The sequence below is a fragment of the Neoarius graeffei genome, chromosome 26 (genome assembly GCF_027579695.1).
Source record: "Neoarius graeffei isolate fNeoGra1 chromosome 26, fNeoGra1.pri, whole genome shotgun sequence".
Classification (NCBI taxonomy): Eukaryota; Metazoa; Chordata; class Actinopteri; order Siluriformes; family Ariidae; genus Neoarius; species Neoarius graeffei.
Genome location: NC_083594.1, coordinates 22,616,610 through 22,630,022, shown reverse-complemented (window position 1 = coordinate 22,630,022; position 13,413 = coordinate 22,616,610). Strand labels below are relative to the sequence as shown.

At 41.2% G+C, this 13,413-nt stretch overlaps 1 protein-coding gene across 4 annotated transcripts in view; it reads left to right on the top strand.

Annotated features, from left to right (window-relative positions):
• The first annotated feature begins 3,718 nt into the window (after window positions 1–3,718).
• tamm41 (TAM41 mitochondrial translocator assembly and maintenance homolog) overlaps window positions 3,719–13,413 on the top strand; it is a 33,048-nt gene continuing 23,353 nt past the window's right edge. Inside the window, exons 1-4 of one of the 4 annotated variants that reach the window (XM_060911039.1) lie at window positions 3,719–4,004; window positions 5,758–5,940; window positions 7,273–7,365; window positions 8,056–8,206. In XM_060911039.1, the coding sequence (XP_060767022.1) occupies window positions 3,867–4,004; window positions 5,758–5,940; window positions 7,273–7,365; window positions 8,056–8,206 (565 nt within the window). In that variant the 5' untranslated portion in view covers window positions 3,719–3,866. Of the gene's footprint in view, window positions 4,005–5,757; window positions 5,945–7,087; window positions 7,159–7,272; window positions 7,366–8,055; window positions 8,207–13,413 lie in introns of those variants that run through there. The other 3 variants (XM_060911042.1, XM_060911041.1, XM_060911040.1) reach the window with 3 other exon arrangements.

The window sequence follows — 13,413 nt, the reverse complement described above, 5'->3', positions numbered from 1 at the left end:
GTGGTCGTGTTATAAGTCTACTACTCAAATTTCAAGTAGAAAAAGTATCAAAAGGTTTATTTACAATATTTACACGCAAAAAATCCAAAAAGTATAATCCAAAACGCTCAGAAGATATAAGGGAAAAAATAAAAAAAATCCAAAAGTTCAAAGTAAATACAAAAGCCAATAACCAGAAAAGAAGGGGTAAAAATCCAAACGCTCAGAAGATCCAAAAAGTCAAAAACAAAATCCACAAAGTCCAAAAGAAAGCAAAAATACAAAGAACACAAGGACATAGGCAAGGAAATAGGAACAGAGGTAACTGGAGCTAAACATAACAGCACAAAGACTCTGTGACAAGAGGACTGAACTCAGGGGTATAAATACACAAACTAAAATAGGACACAGATGACACTAATGAGGACTAGGCGGGGCACAAGACACATGGAAAACAACAAACATAAAACACAGAAACAGTGGCGGCCTCTAGAGGCCAAAACAAACATGACAAGAAAAGGAAATAACAGCGGCCTCTAGAGGCCAAAACAGTCCCAGTCCTAACAGAGCCACCAGGCTAATTGGTGGCTCTAAATTGACCGTAGGTGTGAATGTGAGTGTGAATGGTTGTCTGTGTCTATGTGTTAGCCCTGCGATGACCTGGTGACTTGTCCAGGGTGTACCCCGCCTTTCGCCCGTAGTCAGCTGGGATAGGCTCCAGCTTGCCTGCGACCCTGTAGAAGGATAAAGCGGCTAGAGATAATGAGATGAGATAAGAATTCGATTTCAATGCTTTTTCCTTTTAAGACCACGCAGTGTTTAGCAAATGTGATAACCTTTAATGTGGTAAACAAATGCAATGAGAAATACAACTTGGCAAACAATGTGACAAACAAATGCAACTCTTATCAGAATTATGAATGATGTATGTATTGGAAAATGAAATCATTCATGGCTATGCAAGGTGACTTTTGCAGATGCATTCATTCAGAAACTGCAATTTGCAGGATAAGATGCCAATTCTCCATGTGTCCAGTTCTAGACCACGTCCAGGTGAAAATAAAACAGACGATGAAGACACACTTCTCATCAGAAGATATGATCTTGAAGACCGCGATCCAAGGTTACCCCTTTGCTAAACACTGTGTGGTCTTAAAAAGAAAAAGCATCAAAATTGAATTGTTTGTGTCTAAAATGACAGTGGATTATGTGACCAATAAATACTGTTAAGACTGTGTGAAATGAAGTGAAAATGGCAATTAACATGAGAAAATAATCCTGCTTCAACAACTGTCCTAAATAGAAAGGAAGTATTGTACAGCCTTTGTGTTGGTATGATTGATTGATTGATTGATTGATTGATTGATAACAGAAAGGAAGAAGAAATCTACAAAAGAGGAAGATACACTGTATAAGAGAAAAACTGAAATAAGATAAGATAAGAGAGCCTTTTATTATCTCACAAGGGGAAATTTACATTGTTACAGCAGCAAAATATATAAAGAGAAAAAGATAAGGCAGTGAAGGAGTAGTGCAAAAGTACTAAGTATCCAAAAAAGGACATATAAAAGAAATAAACTACAAATTTAGAGATAAAAAATTAACAAATTTGCATAAATTAAGAGGTTTGCAGATATACAGTTATCATAAGTGTATTACAAAGGTGGAACTGCACATGTAAGTATTGCACCGGTAGTATTACCAGTATTACCCAGGTAGTATTGCACAAGTAAGTCAGTATATTGCACAAGAGCCATTTTAACCATGTGTAGCTAGCAGTTTGCTGTAAAGTACTGATGCTGATAGTCAGTGCACACAGTATCCGTTCAGAGGGGTTTCTATGGATGTAGAAGTGATCTGGACAGTATTGTTCATTATTGTGAGGAGTGACTGGTGCTGTGCTTGGTGAGGTGTCGGTTGTACAGTCTCACAGCAGTAGGGAGGAAGGAGCTGCTGTATCTCTCCTTAACATACCGCAGATGGAGGAGCCGGTCACTGAAGGAGCTGCCCACTGAAGGAGCTGCCCAGTACTGCTACTGTCTCCTGCAGTGGACGGGAGGTGTTCGCCATTAAGGATGACAACTTGGCCAACATCCTCCTCTCCCCCACTACGTCCACTGAGTCCAGTGCACAGCCCAGGACAGATCCTGCCTTCCTAATCAGTTTGTTCAGTTTTTTCCTCTCTGCTGTTGTGATACTGCTTCCCCAACAGACAACTCCATAGAATATAGCTGATGCCACCACAGAGTCATAAAAAGAGTTCAGAAGTGGACCCTGAACTCCAAATGCCCTGAGCCTCCTCAGCAGGTGGAGTCTGCTCTGGCCTTTCTTGTACAGGGCGTGCGTGTGATCAGTCCAGTTTATATCCATCCATTATCTGTAGCTGCTTATCCTGTCCTACAGGGTCGCAGGCAAGCCGGAGCCTATCCCAGCTGACTATGGGCGAGAGGCGGGATACACACTGGACAAGTCACCACAGGGCTGATACATAGACACAGACAACCATTCACACTCACATTCACACCTACAGTCAATTTAGTCACCAGTTAACCTAACCTGCATGTCTTTGGATTGTGGGGGAAACCAGAGCACCCAGAGGAAACCCACGTGAACATGGGGAGAGCATGCAAATTCCACACAGAAAGGCCCTTGTTGGCCGCTGGGCTCGAACCCAGGATCTTCTTGCTGTGAGGCGACAGTGCTAACCACTACACCACCGTGACAGTTTATATCTCATCTCTCGTCTCATTATCTCTAGCCGCTTTATCCTGTTCTACAGGGTCACAGGCAAGCTGGAGCCTATCCCAGCTGACTACGGGCGAAAGGTGGGGTACACCCTGGACAAGTCGCCAGGTCATCACAGGGCTGACACATAGACACAGACAACCATTCACACTCACATTCACACCTACGGTCAATTTAGAGTCACCAGTTAACCTAACCTGCATGTCTTTGGACTGTGGGGGAAACCGGAGCACCCGGAGGAAACCCACGCGGACACGGGGAGAACATGCAAACTCCACACAGAAAGGCCCTCGCCGGCCACAGGGCTCGAACCCAGGACCTTCTTGCTGTGAGGCGACAGCGCTAACCACTACACCACCGTGCCAGTTTATATCTGTAAAATAAAATTATATTTTAAATATCTGTAAAAATAATTATAGTAGTAAAAGGGCTGTTCAAAAAAATGTAAGGAATGTGGGTAAAGTTGAGAAAATAAGAGGAGGTAATGAAAAGGGGAAAAAAGGCAGGAGATACTTTTCTTGGGGCAAATTTGATTGGACATGATGGTTTAACACAAGGCAAATACACGCGATGTGAGTGGTAAGATGGCGGCCAGATGGCTTCACTCTGACTAGCCTATGAACTTCCAGATTTGATACAGAGCTCAGTGGGCCTTTCCGGCTGTGAACAGACTGCTTCCGTGTCATAGCGACATTTATCTCAAAAGGCACATTTAAAAGTTTAATCTATTAGTTTGAGAGATTGTATTATTAAATTTGTCTCTGAAAATATTTTTATTATCATTGTTATTATGAATTCTTATAAACAGCTCCAGTTTGATAATAACTACTTATAATAACAACAAGCTGATGCTATGAAATGAGCCGAATCTCGAATAGCTTTCTATTCCCTATACTCGGTCACTAGCTCTATAGCTATAGGACATGAAGTGACGGCTCCTCCAGGCCAGGTAGTGCACTAAATATAGTGAAAGGCATTTGGGATTGAACCTCGGCTAAGTTCCGCTAACCAGCTGTCTCATATGGACGAAAAATATGAAGGACTGTTAGTGTGGAAGTTGCATTAGCTAATAATTGAAACTATGGGCGAAATTAATTTCGCGGTTTTAAAAAGAGCATGGAGAATTAAATATTTATTCTAACATGGCGCTTACGGCGTTACAAAACACGAGTGTGTTTTATCGGAGGATTCTGTCCCAGTTTCCACAAGACATTAGCTTAGCTTTTGCCTATGGATCTGGAGTATTTAAACAGGCTGGGACAAACCAAGGTCAGATGCGGGTAAGATTGATGAAATTAATTCATTTTGTATTTCTGAAATAGTTTAGTTGTTTCATGCCATAATAAAATTTGGAAGCGAAATAAAAACTGGAACAGCTGCATATTGTTGAAAGAACATGACTTGTGCTTACAGTGGTGCTTGAAAGTTTGTGAACCCTTTAGAATTTTCTATATTTCTGCATAAATATGACCGAAAACATCATCAGATTTTCACACAAGTCCTAAAAGTAGATAAAGAGAACCCAGTTAAACAAATAAGACAAAAATATTACACTTGGTCATTTATTTAGTGAGGAAAATGATCCAATATTACATATCTGTGAGTGGCAAAAGTATGTGAACATTTGCTTTCAGTATCTGGTGTGACCCCCTTGTGCAGCAATAACTGCAACTAAACGTTTCCGGTAACTGTTGATCAGTCCTGCACACCGGCTTGGAGGAATTTTAGCCCATTTCTCCGTACAGAACAGCTTCAACTCTGGGATGTTGGTGAGTTTCCTCACATGAGCTGCTCGCTTCAGGTCCTTCCACAACATTTTGATTGGATTAAGGTCAGGACTTTGACTTGGCCATTCCAAAACATTAACTTTATTCTTCTTTAACCATTCTTTGGTAGAACGACTTGTGTGCTTAGGGTCATTGTCTTGCTGCATGACCCACCTTCTCTTGAGATTCAGTTCATGGACAGATGTCCTGACATTTTCCTTTAGAATTCGCTGGTATAATTCAGAATTCATTGTTCCATCAATGATGGCAAGCCGTCCTGGCCCAGATGCAGCAAAACAGGTCCAAACCATGATACTACCACCACCATGTTTCACAGATGGGATAAGGTTCTTATGCTGGAATGCAGTGTTTTCCTTTCTCCAAACATAACTTCTCATTTAAACCAAAAAGTTCCATCTCGGTCTCATCCATCCACAAAACGTTTTTCCAATAGCCTTCTGGCTTGTCCATGTGATCTTTAGCAAACTGCAGACGAGCAGCAATGTTCTTTTTGGAGAGCAGTGGCTTTCTCCTTGCAACCCTGCCATGCACACCATTGTTGTTCAGTGTTCTCCTGGTGGTGGACTCATGAACATTAGCCAATGTGAGTAAGGCCTTCAGTTGCTTAGAAGTTACCCTGGGGTCCTTTGTGACCTCACCGACTATTACACGTCTTGCTCTTGGAGTGATCTTTGTTGGTCGACCACTCCTGGGGAGGGTAACAATGGTCTTGAATTTCATCCATTTGTACACAATCTGTCTGACTGTGGATTGGTGGAGTCCAAACTCTTTAGAGATGGTTTTGTAACCTTTTCCAGCCTGATGAGCATCAACAATGCTTTTTCCGAGGTCCTCAGAAATCTCCTTTGTTCTTGCCATGATACACTTCCACAAACATGTGTTGTGAAGATCAGACTTTGATAGATCCCTGTTCTTTAAATAAAACAGGGTGCCCACTCACACCTGACTGTCATCCCACTGATTGAAAACACCTGACTCTAATTTCACCTTCAAACGAACTGCTCATCCTAGAGGTTCACATACTTTTGCCACTCACAGATATGTAATATTGGATCATTTTCCTCAATAAGTAAATGACCAAGAGTAATATATTTTTGTTTCATTTGTTTAACTGGGTTCTCTTTATCTACTTTTAGGACTTGTGTGAAAATCTGATGTTGTTTTTAGGTCATATTTATGCAGAAATTATAGAAAATTCTAAACGGTTCACAAACTTTTAAGCATCACTGTATATTTGTGTTTGCAGAATAACATGCTGGACTTTGTGTTTGCTGTGGACGACCCCGTCACTTGGCACACCATGAACTTAATAGACAACAGGAAACACTACTCTTTTCTAAAATATCTTGGTCCAAAGCACATCAGCAGCATTCAGAATGAGTATGGAGCTGGAGTGTACTACAACACCCTCGTACCCTCAGAGGAAAGGGTCAGTAAGTCATTTAAAGCCTTTTTTAAATTTCATTATTTGTTTCTGCTCAGAAATCAGGATGTGGTTGATATGTTGATAAAAATATATGTTTGGCATGCTTGAAACTGGTACAGGCTTAATTGCTACTTGTTTTGGGTTAGTTAAATCCTTGAGATTTATCTTCGCGTGCACATTCTGCTCTCTGCTTAATGAAGGTTATGTTGACCGGTGATGTTTTTCTTCTTTTCATAAGACGATGATCCTGATGGGTGATATAATGGTACATAATGTCTCTCTTCTTTCATAGAGTAGTGTACTCTAAGCCAGTGATGTAATGCTTCATCACCCATTTACGGTATACTACGTAGATAGCTTTGTCAATCACATCATCATCGTCCAGTCACATAGCTACAACACACTCTTGAATGGGAATATCTACTCATGTTTGTCCAACAATAAACTGAGAAACATCTCTGAGCAGCTGTGTCTGACCGGATCGATCTGTGCAACAGAATCTCTTAAGCGGCAGTGGTCTACTTTCCTAGATCATATTTTCTCAACCTCCTTCGGTACAGACCGATCAAAACCTAACAGTCCGGTGTACAGTATATACATGCTGGAGTTTTACAGGGACACACACCCGCCCTACCTACGTCACTAATGTCTCTTATAAGTTTTATGAACATATAAGAAGTCAAATGTGGGTTCAGTTTTGACCTTGCAGTCATTTCATTTAATTCTACTTTAATTATTACATTTAGATTGCACTGGTTAATTTCAGAATTGCATTTTTTAGCACTAACAAGGTTTTACTTTGGGACACATAGAGAACTTTTCATTCAAAATGGAAAGATATTTAAATGGAAGTTACTTTTTTTTGTGTTTGTACGGTACACCTCCGATAGCATCCTTTGTCCATCAGAAATGTCCTCTTCGGAAACCACTCGCCATATGATGAGGTTGTAAATGCTTTTTAAAGAAAACATTTGTCTCTTTTGAAGCAGAATACTCTGTTGTAAAGTAAAAACCAGGACTTGAAACAGATGCTAGACACATTTGCAGCAGAGCTTCACATGTGGTTGCATCTCTTAGGTGGCATACTTTGTCAATTCAACCTCCTTCAGTACAGACAGATCAAAACCTAACATGTGTGGTTTATCCTCAGTATTTCACTGATGCATCTTAACCCCCACCACCCAAAAGAGCAGTGAAGATTAACACTGGTGTGCTTTTGAGGTGAGGACCGGCACGATCGTCAGGGGCTGATTGTGTTGTGCATATCTGAGGTGTTGAGCAACAGCACATCTGTAAGTCATGTTGTAAAACTGTATGTAATATGTTCCTTTGCAGCTCATCAAGTATGGTATCATCAGCACGGATGCCCTGATCGACGACTTGCTTCACTGGAAAACCATGTATATAGCAGGCAGACTGCACAAACCTGTAAGAATTTCTCCATTTATTTAATTGTCCAATTTGATAGGAAGAAATTCTGGCTGGGGGGTCAATTTGGTTTGAAAATACAGACAGTCGGTTCAAGCTGGTACAGTTTCTAAATTTTGCTTTCAGTGCAGACTGTTGGTCTGACTATAAGCAGGATTGCACAAAACTTACCAACCTGATTTCCATGAAACTTGGTGGAAAGGTATAGCTTGGGCCAAAGAACAACCCGTTAAATTTTGGACCAGATCCACAAACTTTAGTTTGACTTTCACTAACTTTGCAGTTATGGCATTTGGCCCGATTTCTGAACTCAAAAATGCCATACATCTTAAAATCCAGTAGATGGCAGTAAAGTTCCGTGGTGACAAAACATAACCAGTGTAGAAATACAATGACGCCATATCACAATCTACATTCATGAGTACCAGTAATGGTCTCGGAAACACATGTAGGCACATAATTCCTAGTAGTTTTGAAAATGTATCCAGACATATAAAGTGGTTGCAGTAGAAGAGTCGATTGGTGAAGGTTCACCTAGGTGAACCTCCTCGGTGAAGGTTTGCGCTCTCGGAGTATCCTTCTAGCTCATCGTGGATCCCATGCGTCATAATTTGTTTAGCATTTCCTGATACGCTCTTACTCCACACTTGTATAGAATCACTCTTATATGCTGTGCTTGGTTTCCCTCAGGTGCGGATTCTGGTGCAGAAGGAAAACACGAAGCTGCGAGCTGCTCTGGTGGCGAATCTGAAGAGTGCAGTCATCGCCTCCTTCCTCATGCTTCCAGAGAGTTTCTCAGAAGAAGAGCTGTTCCTCAACATTGCTGGACTCTCTTACTCCGGTGACTAAAATAACCCATTTTATTCTTCTTACTCAAACTGGAGTCTGCTAGTTCTTGAGCCAGTTTCTCTTTCAGACCTCAGTGTTGTATTACAGAGAGCATGCTTATGGCAGTTTAAGTGGGTTTTGCAACAAGGATGGATTCCTTACTTGTATCTAACTACTTCTTCTATGTAAATATAAACCAACAAGGTGATGTTTGTGGCTGTTCCATCCTTTGCATTTTTTTTTTACACTCCTACATGCCATTAGAATTCCTCAAGTATAGCATTTTAAAATTACCCCAAAAAGTGAATGGGAGAAAATTGTATTTCAACATTCCAGAAAGTATTTAGAACACAAAGTACTCTATGGGAAGGTTAACCAATTCATATTGATACACAGACGCGTGCGGGCAGGATGCGAGTGTATCGATAGAGCAGCTGTGAACAGATGCAATTTTGGGATCGAATCGGTTTTTATGTCTTTGCATCTATAAAATCCATCCATCCATTATCTGTAGCCGCTTATTCTGTGTAGGGTCGCAGGCAAGCTGGAGCCTATCCCAGCTGAATATGGGCGAGAGGCGGGGTACACCCTGGACAAGTCATCACAGGACTGACACATATGCTGTGTTCACACTTATACCAGTACGATAGTGGTATAACTGTATCGATACAAAGTATACTGGTACAGTTTAGTGCATCTGTCCACACTAGCGAGAAATGTTTGCGGTTTTCTTTCACAGTAGTTGAAATGTGCGTGCGCGAAATGTTTCCGTGGTTACCGAGTAACTTCCTTCTGAGAATATATGGCGGATGAAACAACGTGTGTGTGCTTTTTGTTGTCAATGTACAGTCTGTATTTCTGGTGGTCATTTATTCAGTCGAATCGTATAAAACGCGCGAGGCAGTTGAGAAAGAAACAAACGAAACTCCGTTCTTCACTATTTTATTCAGCGAAGACATCGATTGAGGTGTGTGACTTTGTGCATGCGCATTATATTTGTATCGATACAGAGCCGCTTCATCTGTCCACACTACAGCAAAGCGCTACAGTACCGATACTGTACTGGTACGAAACCCATACATTTGTGGGTTTCGTTCCGATACAGTTATACCGCTACAGTACCGGTATAGTTGCTAGTGTGGACAGGTGTTGCGGTACGAAAGTAGTTTCGTATTGGTACAAAATCCCTAGTGTGGACAGGGTAATAGAGACAAACAACCATTCACATTCACACCTACGGTCAATTTAGAGCCATCAATTAGCCTAACCTGCATGTCTTTGGACTGTGGGGGAAACCGGAGCACCCGGAGGAAACCCACGCGGACACGGGGAGAACATGCAAACTCCACACAGAAAGGCCCTCATTGGCCACTGGGCTCAAACCCAGAACCTTCTTGCTGTGAGGTGACGGTGCTAACCATTCTGATTTTTTTTTTTCTTTATTTTTTGTAACATACCATTTGGCATAAGATATTTATATCGACATTAATTTTTATACTAATTTTGTGCAAGAGAATGCACATTCACCTGTTCATACATCATGTTCAGGAACAAACTAACGTTAACGGCACTAAAATGCGTGGAGAGAAGCCCCTAGGATTGTCCGTTTTGCTTATACAGACTTCTCGTGCAGTGGGGGGAAAAAATGCACTGCTATGTGTTCCATATGTAGAAGAACTATCGAGGAGACGACGGGGACAACCTCGAACTTCAATCGTCATTTGGTAAGACTCCACCCAGAGAAGAAAGTGACACGCTATGTTCATTGCCCTGTTGATAGCGGGGCTTGCTGACTGATGAACTAGCTAGTGTTAACCCTCTCTCATGTTATTTGCCCTGTCGATAGTGGGCGGGGCTTGCTGACTGATGAACTAGCTTTTTATCTGTAGCCTATTAACTAAAATGTCAAGCAGTAACGTTAGTCCAACACAGTAGCAGAGACGCTTTTACATAAAGGCAGCAACAGCCATCGTCAAATGGTGCAGTTGGAGTCTTGGACTTGACTCGGCTCAGTAGTGGACTCAACTCGAAATTTTCTTTAATGACTTGGACTCGAGACTGGACTCGGACTCGAGGTTTACACTACGTTCACACTGCAAGGCTTAATGCTCAATTCCGATTTTTTTGTGAGGTCGTTCACATTAACAAATATATGCGACTTGTATGTGATCCTCAGTATGAACGAAAAGCGACCTAAAAGTGTTCCGCATGCGCATTGCAGGATACGACGACGTTACACGCAGTGAGCATGGCCAGTGTTTATGGAAGTAACCTCAAGTTTCCTGTGTATGACAGTAGCCAGCATGGAGTACCTGGCGATGATGCAGTTGTTGTTGCGACGGAGCCAGAACATGCACAATAGCCTGATGTTAAGGAGGAGGTTGAGAAGGAAGAGGGCAAGGGTTTTGGCTCAGGCGTTCTGCGGGGTAGTGACTGCAACCTCCGTTCAAAGGAACATCAAAGCCATGTTGTTGTAACTTTTTTTGAGAGACCCGCCGCCTACTTCAGCGCAGAATAGTGACGTTTGTGGCTTGTTGATGACGTGTAAGTCGGATGAATGCGACCTGGCGGTTCAGACTGAAGTCACGTATGAAAAGATCGGATAGGAATCGGAATTAGGACCACATATCCAAATGGCCTGGGTCGGATTTGAAAAAATCAGATCTGTGTCGTTCATATTGTCAATAAAAGATCGGATACAGGTCACATATGGGCGAAAAAATCGGATTTGAGTCACTTCAGCCTGCAGTGTGAACATCAGGGCTTTGAACCGGTTCAAGGAACGAAAACGAAAACCGGGAACTTTTTCTATTTCACATGGAACAGAAACGAAACCAGAAACTTTATTTTTTATGTTCCGGAACAGAAACGCTTATTAAAAATAATGGTTACCGGTTTTTATTTTGTTCCTCAAAGTTTCTGTAGCCTACAAATAGTCATTCTTCTCCTGCGCAAGTTTCTATGACCCGCTGGGGTTCACTTCCTGTGTGATGTTCGCTGACTGAATGGAGAGAGCGGGAAGGTGGACTACTAGTGAGTAAGTGCATTACTGAGTGCCTGAGCAAAGAAGAGCCTGAACGATGCAACCTCCCTATTGGCTGTTTATTGGCTGTTTGTAAAAATGTATCAATTGTTGCCCTTCCCACGGGAATCATCGCGGGCTTGAGAGACGAGACCTGACGAGTTAGTTCGTTGGTAGCAGAACAAAATGTCTGGACACAAATCGGGTTTTCAGAAAAGGAAAGAAAATAAACGGAGGGTCGAAAATACAAAAAAGGAGGCAGAAAATGCAAAACGAGTTTTAAGGTAGGACAAATGGTTACTTTTCTGAGGCAGCCCGCCGTGGCTGCCTGCAGGCTTATTTATTATAGCCCATTTAGTTAAAATAGTTGATATAAAATGTTATAGTTATGTGATGGTTGTCCTGATTTAGACTGGTGTTTTTTTTGGGGGGGGGGTTGCGCGATGTTGCACCCGGGTCCAGATTAGGGCAGAACCGGCCCTGGCTACATTTCAGCTGTAGTTTGTTTTATGTATGTATGTACTTGCATAGATGTGTACTTGGTCTTCCAATATGGCGCCTAACAAAATCTCGCGGCGCGGTGACGTCATGCGGTAGCCCTCTATAGGGCCTGACTAGCCTTTGGTAACACACTAAACGAATTATCTTTCATTTTTGGCACTTTTTCTGTTTGTGTAGATGGGAAGACATACTGAGAATCCAAATCACCAACATTTGAAATAATAATTGTTTTGAATTATTTCTTGTCTTATTTAATGAAGGTTGTAATAGAATTAGCCTACATTTGGCTTAAGCTGGATGAGACAGAGACATAATTTTATAGCCATTTGTTAAACAGCTGACAGGGAACGTAATTAACCGTTCCGGGAACGAAATTTTTTTGTTCTAACCGGTTCGGGAACGTCTATTTAATGGTGGAACCCAAAACCGGAAATGTTAAAATTCCGTTTCTGTTCGGAACGAACCAATAGGAAAAAAATTCCGGTTCAAAGCCCTGGTGAACATAGTGTTAGTGACTCAACTACAACACTGATCTTAAGCATCCTTAATTTTGAGCCAGGTGTTATTAAAGTGTACTGTACTGTCAACTTGACAAAGATAGAGGACACTTGTGTACAGGACTTGTGAAACAAGGCCTGTTTGTGAAAGGTCAGTTTTATTCAGTTAATAAATCCTCAAACTCATTGAATTGCATAGCAGCATTCCTTTGCATCGTTGCATCGCATTGAGTCACACTGTGTTGAATCACTGCATCGCAATTGGGGGCGAATTGTATCGCATCGGTAGTTGCTGCTTATGTATCTTTAATGCATCGGATCATTGGCAGTGTATCAAGATGCGTATCATATCGCCACAGACCAGAGATGCACAACCCTACGAAGTACTAATAGTCCTTGAGCGCACCTTCTTATTTTTTTTTAACTTTATTTATTTAAAAATTTTTTGCAGTTATTGGAATTGTTTAGTTGCAGTTATTACTGAACAGGGGATCATACCAGATACTGAGGATAGGTTCACATATTTTTGCCATTCACTTTTGGAAGTAGTATTTGACGTTGTACACACTGTTACAGCGAGACTATACACAAAGCTCCTGGATGAACAGAATGTGTGAAGAAGGTTACAGGTGCAGAAGGCATTCCGCCTGGGGGTTTAGATTAGATAAGATAGAACTTTATTGATCCCTTTGGGAGGGTTCCCTCGGGGAAATTAAAATTCCAGCAGCATCATTACAGGATAAACGGAGAATAGAAAATAGAGAAAACTTCTAGATAAATTTAAAATTAAGTATTTACATATACAAATATTTAAAAAAAAAAAATGATATGGGGAAAAAAAAAAAGTCCAGCCGGAGAGGTATTGCACATATGCGCACAAATATGGTGCATATTTTCTTTTGATTGGTTTATTGCAAAGGTTTAAACTACCCTTCTGAAACCGATTGAAATTTCAGTCAGTTTGGTCTTTTTTTTTATTTATTCTGATTGAGGTGTTTTATATGAAGTATTTTTGTTCATTTTGGGGTTTTAAACTGATTATAATTGGATAATTAGGCTCCATGTAAACCTAGCCAGTGATGCCAGGAACCATGTCCCATCTAAAGAAATTATATTTATTATAATTACAGAAAAGCACTTTTCAAAATGCAGGCATGCTTTTAGTCGACATGCTTTTAATTCTTTTTTTTTCTCTCCAAT